Source organism: Netta rufina, assembly GCF_964035555.1.
Source record: "Netta rufina genome assembly, chromosome: 24".
NCBI classification, from domain to species: Eukaryota; Metazoa; Chordata; class Aves; order Anseriformes; family Anatidae; genus Netta; species Netta rufina.
The window spans coordinates 5,720,926-5,732,925 of NC_140148.1; the positions used below are offsets into that span (position 1 = coordinate 5,720,926).

A 12,000-nucleotide genomic window follows, 5' to 3' on the forward strand; every position below is an offset into this window, starting at 1 on the left:
TCACGGCACAGTTTGTTCAACCTGAAGCACAAGGCAGCTTTAGTTTGGGTGCTTTTTGAGCAAAAGCAGTGGAAATAGAGAGGGAGAGCCATGCAGCACCCAGGGGTGAGCCCCATGGGGGTGACACCAGCCTCCAGGGTGGCTCGGGTGACATGGCTGAGGGGGGGGGACACAGAGCCATGGGGGGAATGGGGGGGGGGGCAGCACCCAGGCACCCACCCAGGTACCCACTTCCTTAGGGTGCTGCAAACGAGTGATTCGGGGTGCTGGAATCCAGGCAGGGGCCCTGCTCGTTCGCCACCCCTAACACCTTTCACCCTTAACTCCACTGTTCTTTTTACCTTTTTTTCCCCAATTTTTGTTTTTGGAAGTGCCTGCCTGAGCTCCCAGCCAGCTGCTGGCTCAAATAAATATTTAACTGCAGGGTAAACACTCGCATTTTCCTTCTCTGCTGCTCACATTCTCCCTCCTCCCTCACCAGCCCCCAGTGTGAATGCACTCTGAGAGCGTCCCATGGGTCAGTAGGGACCAGAGTGAACACAGGCCCGAGGGGGCAGTGCTGTGGGGACATCCCTGGGGACACCATCAGCATGTCCTCGTGTGTGTCCCCGCTGCTCCCTTTGTCCCCCCGCCCCTGCACCCTGGCCCCCTTGGGGTGCACCCAGGGTGAGGGTGTGTGTGAGTGCACGTGGAACACTGTGTGCACACGTGGGTGGTGTGTGCATGGTGTGTGCATGGTGTGTGCATGGTGTGTGCAGTGTGTGCATGCACACAGGTGGGCTTTGCATGTAGAGCTGGCAGTGTGCACGTGGGGGCTGTACACGTGCATGCCATGTGCAGCCCCCCACACCCATGTGTGCGTGCATGTATGCATGCACACGTGTGTGATCTGCACATGCGTGCACAGGCACACGTGCAGTGACTGTGCTGAAACATGCGGCGCACTCGCATGGATTGGTGAACAAGTGTGCACGGCGTGGTGTGCGCCTGGAGTGTCCTGACCCCAACAGACCCCTGTGGGGCTGCGGACTGGGGGCTGTGCTGGGGGGCAAAGGGAGAGGGAGGAAGGGCAGAGAGGGGAGGGAGGAGGAAAAGGAAGGAAGAAGAAAAATGAGATGGAGGAAGAGCAAAAAAAGAGGGAAGGAAGGGAAGGGAAGGGAAGGGAAGGGAAGGGAAGGGAAGGGAAGGGAAGGGAAGGGAAGGGAAGGGAAGGGAAGGGAAGGGAAGGGAAGGGAAGGGAAGGGAAGGGAAGGGAAGGGAAGGGAAGGGAAGGGAAGGGAAGGGAAGGGAAGGGAAGGGAAGGGAAGGGAAGGGAAGGGAAGGGAAGGGAAGGGAAGGGAAGGGAAGGGAAGGGAAGGGAAGGGAAGGGAGGGAAAAGGGAAAAAATGAAAAAAGAAAAAATAGAAAAAAATAGAAAAAATAGAAAAGAAAGAATAAAAAAAAAGAAAAAATAAAATTAAAAAAAAAAAGAAAAAATGGAGAAGGAAATAGAGAAAGAAACAGACAAAGACAAAGACAAGGAAAAAGAAATAAAAAGAGGAAAAAAGGGAAAGGAAAATTAAAAGGAAAAGGAATAGAAAAAGAGGAAAAGAGGAAAAAAGAAAAGCAAAAGGAAAATAAAAAAATAAAAGAAAAAAGAAAAGAAAAGAAAAAAATAGAAAAATAAAAGGAAAATGAAAGAAAAAAAAAGAAAGAAAAAGGAAAAGGAAAAGGAAAAGAAAAAGAAAAAGAAAAAGAAGAAGAGGAAAAAAGAAAAGCAAAAGGAAAAGAAAAAAAATAAAAGAAAAGGAATAAAGGAAAGGGAAAAGAAAAAAAGAAGAAAAAAAAAAGAGAAAAAGACAAAGAAAAAGAAGAAGAGGCAAAAGAGGGAAAAAAATAAAAGAAAAAAAATAAGAGGAAAAGAAAAAGAAAAAGAAAAAGAAAAAGAAAAAGAAAAAGAAAAAGAAAAAGAAAAAGAAAAAGAAAAAGAAAAAGAAAAAGAAAAAGAAAAAGAAAAAGAAAAAGAAAAAGAAAAAGAAAAAGGAAGGAGCAGGGAGCAGCCCCACAGGCCAGCACAGGCTGGGTGCAGGAGCAGCCCCAGCCTTCTTTCCCCACCCCCCCCGTCACCCCCCCCAATTTTCCTTTTGCCCAAATCCCAGCTTTCTGCCCCAAGCCTCCCAGAGCCCGCAGCTCCCCCCCTGGCCGAGCAGCTCCTGCCCCGAGGCCGGCCCGGCCCGCACAGCGCCCGGCTGCGTCTCCACGCGTCCTCTCCATCCACCTCCAGGGCCCCGGGAGGCCGCGGAGACCGCGGTGGCCTCCAGCCCAGAGCCTCCTCCCGCCGCCATCCCACCGCACCCCCCTTCTCCACCAGCCAGCCCCTTCCCAAGCCCCTCCTGGAGCAGCCCCACATCCCCATCCCCATGTCCCCACGTCCCCACGTCCCCACCCTTCACGGCCGTCCCCCAGCCCTAGGGGTGTCGGGGCGAGGGGACACCCGCGGGGCCGGGGCCGAGGCCGAGGCAGCAGGGCTCCACGGGGCCACGCCGCTGTCATTAGCTTGGCTTGGCTCGGTCCCGGCACGGCGGCTCCCCGGGTATTTTTAGCCTTGCGTCCTCCTGCTGCAGCTGGATGGGGCCGGGTGAGATCACGGCCGGCCACCGCTGCGCCAGGGCTTGACGGGCCCCGATCCCTGCCCCAAAAAGTGCTGGGGAAGCGCTGGTGTCGGGGCACCTTCACACCGGGGGGAGCTTCATCTGGGAGAAGCTCTGTCCTCAGGGAAGCCTCCATGGTGAGGAGCTTCTGCTGTGGGGAAATCTCCATCATGGGGATAAAGTGCACGGGTGGGTGAACATCCACCATGGGGGAAATTGCTACGGAGAAGCTCCGTCATCGGGGAAACCCTCATGGGGGAAACCTCCATCGTGGGGAAACCTCCACAGAGAGGGAACTTCCACCACGAGGTAAGCCTCCATCAGGGGGAAAAACTCCATCATAGGGTGAGCCTTCTTTGTGGGGGAAGCTTCATGTGGAGAGACTCTATCGTCAGAGAAACCTCCGTCATGGTGGAACCTCCATCATCAGGGAAACCTCCACCAAGGGGAGAAGCACCATTGTAGGGTGAGCCTCTGCTGTGGGGTTTTCCCCCTTCATTGCGGAGAGCCTCCCTCATCAGGGAAACCTCCATTTTAGTTAAACCTCTTCTGTGGGAAAAACCTCTGCCATAGGGGCACCTCCCGTACGGGGAACCCTCCAAAACGGGGGAGGCCTCCCTCATGGGGTGCCTCAACTGTAGGCAGACCTCTGCTGTGGGGAACCTCTGCTGTGGGGCAACCTCCGTGGTGGGGAAATCCTCCGTGATGGAGGAATGGCCACGGTCAGAGACCTCCCTCGCGGGGGGAGCCTCCCTCGTGGGGAGCCTCTGCCATGGGGGGAGCCTCCACGGTGGGGAAACCTCCATGGGGGGAGCCTCCCTCCCAGGCACAACCCCCACATGTGTACGTGTGCTTACACATGCATACGTGTGCATGCGTGCGTGTGTGCCTGTTCACATGTGTGCGGATGTGTTCGGGCATGCATGCAAGCTTGCACGCAGACATGCCTGCAGCATTGCACCATACGTGCATGTGCGTGTGCACATCTGAGCACGTGTGGGCATAAACGTGTCTGTGTGCACTCAGGGGGTGCATGTGCACAGTGTGTGCTTGTGCCTAAGTGTGCGTGTACATAATGTGCACATGTATGGGCCCTACTGGTCTGCTCACACCCCCCATGCCAGGCGCCTGCTTGGTGGTGTGCACCTCCATCTGCTCTGGTGAGCACACGTCTGCACACCCACTCACAAGCACATGCCTGTGGTGTGTGTCCCCTCCTTGCACATGTGTGTGCACGTGCTCCCCCACACACATCTGTGTGCTCACACACCCCATTTGAATGCACACAGCGCTCTGCACGCATGCAGGACGTGTTCTCCTTCAGGCACACACTCCTTGTGCCCCCTTGCACACACATGTGCTCTTCATTGCACACACACCCTTTAATGTGCATGATCCCCTTGCACACACATTCTCTTCATTGCACACACGCCCTGCTCACACATACATGCTCTTCATTGCACACACACTCTTTAACCCACATCATCCCCTTGCACACACGTGTTCTTCATTGCACACATGCCCTTTAACACACATGACCCCCTTGCACACACACATGCTCCCCTTTGCACAGACCCCATCTTGCAGCCCCAAGTGCCTTCCCATTGCGTGCACACTCCCCTTGCACATGCGCTCCCCTTTGCACACTCATCTGCACACACATGCCCGCTTTTGCACCCACCCGCGCCCCCTCACACCCCATCCTTGCACATGCTCTCCCCCTTGCACGCGCCCCCTTGCACACCCCCTCGCACACCCAAGCGCCTCCCCCCCTCGCACACCCGCCCTCCCGCGCCTCTTGAGCAATAACGCTGGGATTAATAAAGCCGCGGAGCCCTCCCCTAATCGACTCCAGCTGCAAAAACATTCCCCGCATTCAGAGGCGGCTCTGTCTCCGGAGCCGCCGCTCGCTGCCCAGGCCAGGCCGAATTCCTGCCCCGGCCCCCGCGCCCTCCTCCCCGCGGGACAGCTGCGCCGGAACAGCCCGCGCGGCCACGGCCACCCTGGGGAGCGGGAGGGGGACAGGGCAGGGACGAGGGTCCTGGAGCAGGGGGGGCAGCACGGTCCCAGTGGGCGCGGGGAGGGAGGTGGGGTGCCGTGCCACCGTCCAGCTGTCCCACGTCCGTGCACCCTATGACCTCCTGTCCCATGGACACTCATCCCATGTTCACCCACCCCTGTGCATCCATCCCACGTTCTCTAGATGGGGTTCTGGATGGAGGTGGGGTGTCATATCCACCCACCCATGTCCACCCATCCCGTGTCGTGTCTGCCCATCCCATGTCCACTCATCTGTGTCCCTCCATCCCATGTCCCTCCGTCCCACTTCCATCCATCTCCATGCCCACCCACCCCATGTCCCTCCATCCCAGTTCCATCCATCCCATGTCCACCCTTCCCTTTTCCATCCATCCCACCTTCTCCAGGAGGGCTGTTGGGATGAAGAAGGGGCACCACATCTGCTTGTCCTAAGTCCTCAAGGCAAGGCACAGAGAAGGAGACCGAGCATCACACCACCTCATCCCGGGGGCTCCAGGAGGGTGTTGGGGTGGAGGCAGCCCTGTGCCCTCCTGCCCTACACCCTCCAGGAGCCAGGGTCCTACTCCCACCGGTCCCACTTTGTTCAGGCAGGGCAGTGGGATGGGGACGGTGTCCCCTGTAGGATAGTGTCTCAACCCTCATTAGGGAGGTCCCTAATTACTAGGGGTGCATGACAGATGGACCCCCATGCCTCAACCGGACTGTCAGCTGGGGCTGAGCTGCTGGGACTGGTCGCCATGGGGCAGGGACAAGGGGTGAGGACTTCCATGGGGCAGGGGAGACATGGGCCATGACGATAGGGTTGCTAATGGGGCTGGGCATGGGACAGCCCATGGGACAGGGACAGGAGACTTCATGGCTGCGAGGCAGAGGAATCCATGGGCCAGGGGACCTCACAGGTCAGGGGGCAGCGGCCTCGAGGACATCCCTGACCTACACTTCTCCCAGTCCAACCAGTTCTTTTCCCAGTTCCTCCTTGCTGGGGCTGGGAGGATGCTGTGGGGGTCACCCCCATGTCACCAAAGACCAAAAACCTGAGCGAGGCTTTGGGGAGGTCACCAAAGCTCCGGTGTCACCTACAGACCGATGTCACCAGTGGGACGAGCGGTGGGTGCCCGGTGGGGGTGGGGGAGAGGTTAATTGACTTCTGCTGTGCTGGGACAGCTGTGAAAACAGAGCGGGGCTCATTAGCGGACATCAAAGCCCCCCCCCGGCCCAGCCTCTTTACTTTGCTTGGAAGAGGGAGAGGAGGATGGCGTCAGCACAGCTGAGCACCCCGAAATCCCAGTGGGGACCCCCAGGGTTGGCCCCCGTGGGCGCTGGCAGGGGTTGCACCCAGTGTCCCATGTCCCAACTTTGCCACCAGCTGGGGGGGCGTCTCCTGGCCCTGTGGGTGACCTATCCCAAAGGGTGACCTGGGGCAAGCTCGTCCTGTGGTGACCCAGGGTTAGGAGGGCCTGGGGTGACCCATCCCTAGGGTGACCCATCACTGGGGTCCTGAGCCCGGGGTGTCCTGGACCCGGGGTGACCCATCCGTAGGGACATCCTTTGGGTGACCTGTCCCCAAGGCTGGACCTGGGGTGACGCACCAGGGGTCAGCGAGGGGATACAGGGGGCTTTGCTCACACCCTCCAGCTCCCTCCCTGCTCCACTCACACCCCCCAAAAAACTCCCCCAAAAAGCTATCTGAAAGATCCCAGGCTCAGCCCGCAGGCAGGGCAGGATATGAACAAACTCCCCCTTTTGGTTCAAACCCCAGTGCCCACAAGAGGCTGGGAGACCCCGGGGAGAGAGGGGGGCAGGGAGCAGACCCCCCAGGGGCACCCCCGGCGTGAGCTGCGAGGTGCTGGCTGTGTTTTGCTGAGCGGGGGCACGGGAGGCTTTAAGAAAGGCCAGATCCTGCATTCCTGGCCGCAGAGTTTACATTCCCCCCGCTCTGTCCCCCTGGCGATTCGCGCACTGCAGTTTCGCCTCTGGAAAAAAAAAAAAAAAAAAAAAAAAAATCCCAAAAAGCACAAAGGGATGCGGAGCTGGGTGTGATCCGTCTTGGTCGGAGCAGGGCTCGGATGCCTTCCTCAGAGCAAGTAACAAGAACCAGCTGCTGCACCCGGGCTGGATGCGGCCCCGGGGGGGCTGGGGGGGCCCCGCTCCCATCTGGTTCCCTTTAGGAGCCCTCGCCCCGTGTTTTCCCCCCGCCTCGAGGACGCACGCGCGGGGTGTTAAAAGCCCCAAGCCCACGGGGTGTGGAGGTTCGGGGTGGCGGGATGCCCAGCCCTGCGGGGTTTTGTCCCCGGGAGCAGCCGCAGAAATAAGAACTCAGCCCCGCTTAAATTCTTATTTCCAGAAGGCCCTGGCCAGCCCAGCTTGATGCTCCAAACTGTAGAGGGGGAAAAAATAATAATAATTAAAAAAAAAAAAAAAAAAAAAGACCTGGAGACGTTTCCCCCCTGCTCTCCCCCCCAGCTCATCGCTGGAAAATTAAACCGGATCCAAAGAGTTTTTCCTTTCCAAAATGTGCACTGGAGACGCGCAAGGCGCTGCCTTAACCCTTTCAGCTCTCACCCGCAGCTGCCCCAAATCAATTTTTTAAATTCTTTTTTTTTTTAATTTTTGGGGCATGCAGGATTTGGCGTGTACAGGATTTGTGGTGTTCGGAGAGCACCTGGGCTGATGCTTTTCCGAGGAAGGGGCGAGAGAAACTTGGCTCACAAAGCTTTTCTTGGCAGACCCAGAAGTGTCCCTGAAGGCGCAGGGGGGCGAAGCTGCCTCAAGGTGCTGGGGCTGGTTTGGGGGAGACCGCAGAATGCCCCCAAACACCAAACTTTCTCCATTTGGGAAAGGTTGGGTTTGTTTTTTAATGTAAATCTGAGCTCTGTGTACCCTGCCGCCGCCAGCGATGCTGCGGGACAAGACTCCAAGTACCTCATTTTCTCTTTTTCAGCCCAAATTGCAGGGAACTGACCTGGGGCCAGCCGCAGTGCCGGGACGTGGACTTTTCCACGTGTTTTCAAGCTCCCCGTGGCACAGCCTAAAACCTAATCCTGCAGAAAATGTGAGCTATTTCCTTTAGGGGTTAGGCACCCAACCACGCTCCCAGACACCGCGCTCCCAGCCCATTGCTGCAAGCGTGCCCTGCAGCGGGGAAATCCTCTGGTTTTTGTGAAATAGTTTTTTTTTTTTTTTTTTTTTTTTTTCCTTCTGCAAGAGCTCTTTGTTTGCAGCTGGAGGGAGATGCTGCTTCACACACAGGGCACAAAAATCAACCCGGGGGGTCCCCGATCCCTTACACCCTCCTGCCACCCCTGCCAGCAGCACTCATGGGCGACCCCCCAACTGTTGATTTGGGGAATAAAAAAATAGCCTTTAGGAATAAGTCAGCAGATTGTTTTACTCGTTTGTATTTGCAAAGGACGCGGCTTTAAAAAGGAGTTGGGAAGGAAAGCGAAGCGGGGGTTGGCCGAGGGGGGGGGGGGTTGTGACAGCAAGGGGAGGTGGGGGATTAAAAAAATAACCAAAAAAAAAAAAAATCCCCAAAACTTTCTTGGTAAGTTTCCAAACAGCGATTGAAAAAAAAAAAAAAACGAGATTTTTTTTTTTTTTGTCCCCACTCCATTTTCCACGTATCCGCGACGCCCCAGCTTGCCCCGCCGGGGGAGAGCCGCCACAGATCGGGCTTTTATGGAAGTTCAACGGCAAGCGGCCGCCCCCGGCCAAGACAAACAGCAGATCCGCCGCTGCGGCTCCGCCGCCCGGCCGCTGCCAAGGCACAGAGAGGGGAGGGAAGGCAGGAAAAAAACCCAAACCCTCGGTAGCAAAAAGAAGGGGGAGATAGGGAGGACGAGGCGCCGCTCCCAGCCCAGCCTCTTCACGCTCTCGGCAGTTCAGTTGTTTGTTTTTTCCTGTTTTGTTTTTCCTCCTTTTTTCCTCTTTTTTATGTGTTTTAAATAGAAATATATAATTAAATTTACAAATGCTATTTACAGGTTTAATTACAAAAAAAAAAAAAAATCAAAGAGAGAGAGAGACACCCCTTAGACGTTAATAAATCTAAAAAATAAAAATACCCCCAAAAACACAGAGCCCCGGGTGAGCGGCGGGCCACGGTCACACCGTCGTCTCGCCCTGCTTGCTGTTGGTGAGCCGCGTGTAGAACTTCCTCCACGAGTGCAGGGTTTTGCCTGACCATATCCAAAAGCCCGAGGTGATGCCAACGATGAGAGTCATGAGGTACTTGATCATGTAGACGGTGAAGTCCGGGCTCATGCGGGGCGTGAAGTGGAGCGGGCAGGGGATGGCCAGGCTCTTGCAGTTCTGGCTGATCCAGCTGCGCTCCCAGTGCTCGCGGAACGCCTGCTCGTAGAAGTAGCAGGCAATGACGATGGTGGCCGGCACGGTGTAGAGGACGCTGAAGACGCCGATGCGCACCATCAGCCGCTCGAGCTTCTCGGTTTTGGTGCCGCCGTGCTTCATGATGGTGCGGATGCGGAAGAGGGAGACGAAGCCAGCCAGCAGGAAGGAGGTGCCGATGAAGAGGTAGACAAAGAGCGGGGCCAGCACGAAGCCCCGCAGCGGGTCGATGTTGTTGAGCCCCACGAAGCAGACGCCGCTCAGCAGGTCCCCGTCGATCTGCCCCATGGCCAGGATGGTGATGGTCTTGACGGCCGGCACGGCCCAGGCGGCCAGGTGGAAGTACTGTGAGTTGGCCTCGATGGCCTCGTGGCCCCACTTCATGCCGGCGGCCAGGAACCAGGTGAGGGAGAGGATGACCCACCAGATGGAGCTGGCCATGCTGAAGAAGTAGAGCATCATGAAGAGGATGGTGCAGCCCTCCTTCTTGGTGCCCTGCACCACTGTGCGGTAGCCGTCCTCCTGGAAGCGCTCGTTGCAAACCACCCGCTCCTCCAGCACGAAGCCAGCGATGTAGGCCACCGACACCATGGTGTAGCAGCCCGAGAGGAAGATGATGGGCCGCTCAGGGTAGCGGAAGCGCTGCATGTCCACCAGGTAGGTGGTGACGGTGAAGAAGGTGGAGGCGCAGCACAGCACGGACCAGATGAGGATCCAGATGCGGGCGAAGCGGATCTCGTCCTCGTTGAAGAACATGTGGCCGTCGGGGCGGGCGGGCTCGCAGGGCGCGGCGCAGTCCTTCTCGCCCAGGAACTTGTAGTTGAGGTAGCTGGGCACCTTCAGCGCCCGCGGGCAGTGGAAGGGGTGGTCGAGGGTGGCGTAGCGAGGGGCGCCCGGCGTGCCCTGGCCGGCCGGCGGCGTGGCGCTGGTGAGCAGCGCCGGCGAGCCGCCGTCCTCCGAGTGGTTCTGCCCCACGCAGATCTGCTCGGCCCCGTGCCGGGGGAAGTTCTCGCAGCGCAGCCGCTCCGGCCACTGGAATCCGAATTTGTTCATCAGGGCCTCGCAGCCCTGGCGGGCGCGCTCGCAGATGGAGCGGCAGGGCGGGATGGCCTGCTCCAGCACCGTGCAGACGGGCGCGTACATGGAGCAGAGGAAGAACTTGAGCTCCAGCGAGCACTGCACCTTGACCAGCGGGTAGAACTGGTGCACCTCCAGCCCCGCGTCCTCCTGGTTGGTGTGGCCCAGCAGGTTGGGCATGATGGTCTGGTTGTAGGCGATGTCGGTGCAGAGCGGGATGGAGATGGGCTGGCAGAAGCCGTGGTCGGGGATGGAGATGCCCTTCTCGCCGTGCAGCTGGCCCCGGCCGGGCGCGCTCAGCCCCAGCAGCAGCCACACCAGGGCGGGCAGCACGGGGCCGGGGGGGCCCCGCATGGTGCCGGGGAACGGAGGGCTTGGGGAGGGGGGGGGGGGGGGGTCCCGGTACTGGGGAAGGGAAGGGTAAAAGGGGAAAGGGAGGGGGGTCCGGGGCGGGGAGGGGAAAGGGGGGGCCCGCCCGGTGTGTGCTGGTCCCGGAGGGCCGGTCCCGGGACGGGGCGGGGGGGGGGGGGGGGGGCTGCCGCTGCCGGGGTCCCGGAGCCGCTCGGGGGGGGGCAGCGCAGCGCAGCGGCCGCTCCCCGCTCCCCTCCCGCCGCCTTTGTGCGGGGCAGCGCTGCGGGCCCGCCGGGAGGAGCGGCCCCCCCCCCGCCCCGCCCCCCGCCCCGCCAATCACATTCAAACGCCGCCGAAGCCCCGCCCCCCGCCCCGCCCCCTCTGACCCCCCCCCTCCACCCCCCCCCCCGGCCGGCACCGGGGGGCACCGGGCCCCTCCCCTCCCCCCCCTCCCCACCCCCCCCCGCCCAAAACTTTTCCGTGCTCCGAAACTTCCCCGCCCCCCCCCCGAGCCCTGACCCCCCTCCCGCGGGGTGTGTGGGGGGGCTGCTTTTTGGGGGGAGCACAGAGGATTTTGGGGGGCGGAATTTCCCTTCCCTGGGGGTGTCCCCTCCCTCCCCAGCCCCCCCCCAACCCGCTCGGGGCCCCCGGGGGGGGCAGCGGGGCAGGATCGGGCCCCCCGCGGAGCCCCGGGGCGGGGGGTGGGGGGGTGGAAAGGGGGGGACACCCCCAAAACGGGGCGGCGGGAGGGGGCCGGGGGCAGGCGGGGGGGGGCCCCCCCGGGTCCGGCAGGGGCCAGCGGGCGGCCTCCCAGCGCCGGCCCCGGCCCCGTCCTCCGGCGCGGGGCTCTCTCCCCCGGCTGCTCCCTCCTCCCTCCTCCCTCGCTCTCCCTTTCCTGTAACTTAAGCTTTTGTTGTGAGCAGGAGCAGCCCGGCTGCCTTGAAAAGAGGGCCCCACTGCTTTTCAGAGCGTAATTGAAACCATTGCGCGGCTCCCGGCCGAGGGGGAAGGGCGGCGGGGGGGGGGGGGGGGGGGCTCCAGAAAAAAAAGTAAAATCAAATTTAAAATAAAATGTAAAAAATCAAAGCCGTGGGGGACGCGCGCCCCAGCAGCCCTCCCGGCCCCCTGCCAATGGCTCGTCCCCGCGGGGTGTCAGGGACACCCCCCCCCGCCCTGTCCTGCCGGGGGTCCCACGTCCCCTCGGCCCCAGCCGTGGCGGTGGCACCGCGGGGACAAATGTCTCAGGGGCCTACGGCACCCGAGGGTGGCTCGGGGACCCCCGGGGAACCTCGGCACCAGGCCCCATCCCGCGGAGGCTGGCAAGGCGCCGGCTGCGGGGGCTGGAGCGGGGCCGGATCTGGGCCTCCCGCCGGGTCACTCGGTCCTGTCCCGCTGTGCGGGGTGGCCCCGGCTCCCCTCAGAGGGACGGGAATGGGGCTGGGTGGTGGCACCCCCGGCGTACCCCACTGCCACGCTTCATCCCCGCTGGGGGACGGTGGCGGCGCGGAGGTGCCTGCACAGCCACGTGGAGCCTGGCTTCCTAAAAGTTCGGGAT

General features: G+C 60.0%; 1 protein-coding gene across 1 annotated transcript; it reads right to left on the bottom strand.

Annotated features, from left to right (window-relative positions):
- Positions 1–8,107: 8,107 nt before the first annotated feature.
- On the bottom strand, positions 8,108–10,455 carry FZD2 (frizzled class receptor 2). The gene has a single exon (XM_084301286.1). It carries the CDS (start codon positions 10,446–10,448, stop codon positions 8,775–8,777), a length of 1,674 nt encoding a protein of 557 aa, XP_084157412.1. The 5' UTR covers positions 10,449–10,455; the 3' UTR covers positions 8,108–8,774.
- Positions 10,456–12,000: the final 1,545 nt, after the last annotated feature.

Bases quoted from the DNA above. Each gene is read 5' to 3' on its own strand.
- FZD2 (XM_084301286.1), bottom strand. From the start codon at position 10,448: ATGCGGGGCCCCCCCGGCCCCGTGCTGCCCGCCCTGGTGTGGCTGCTG.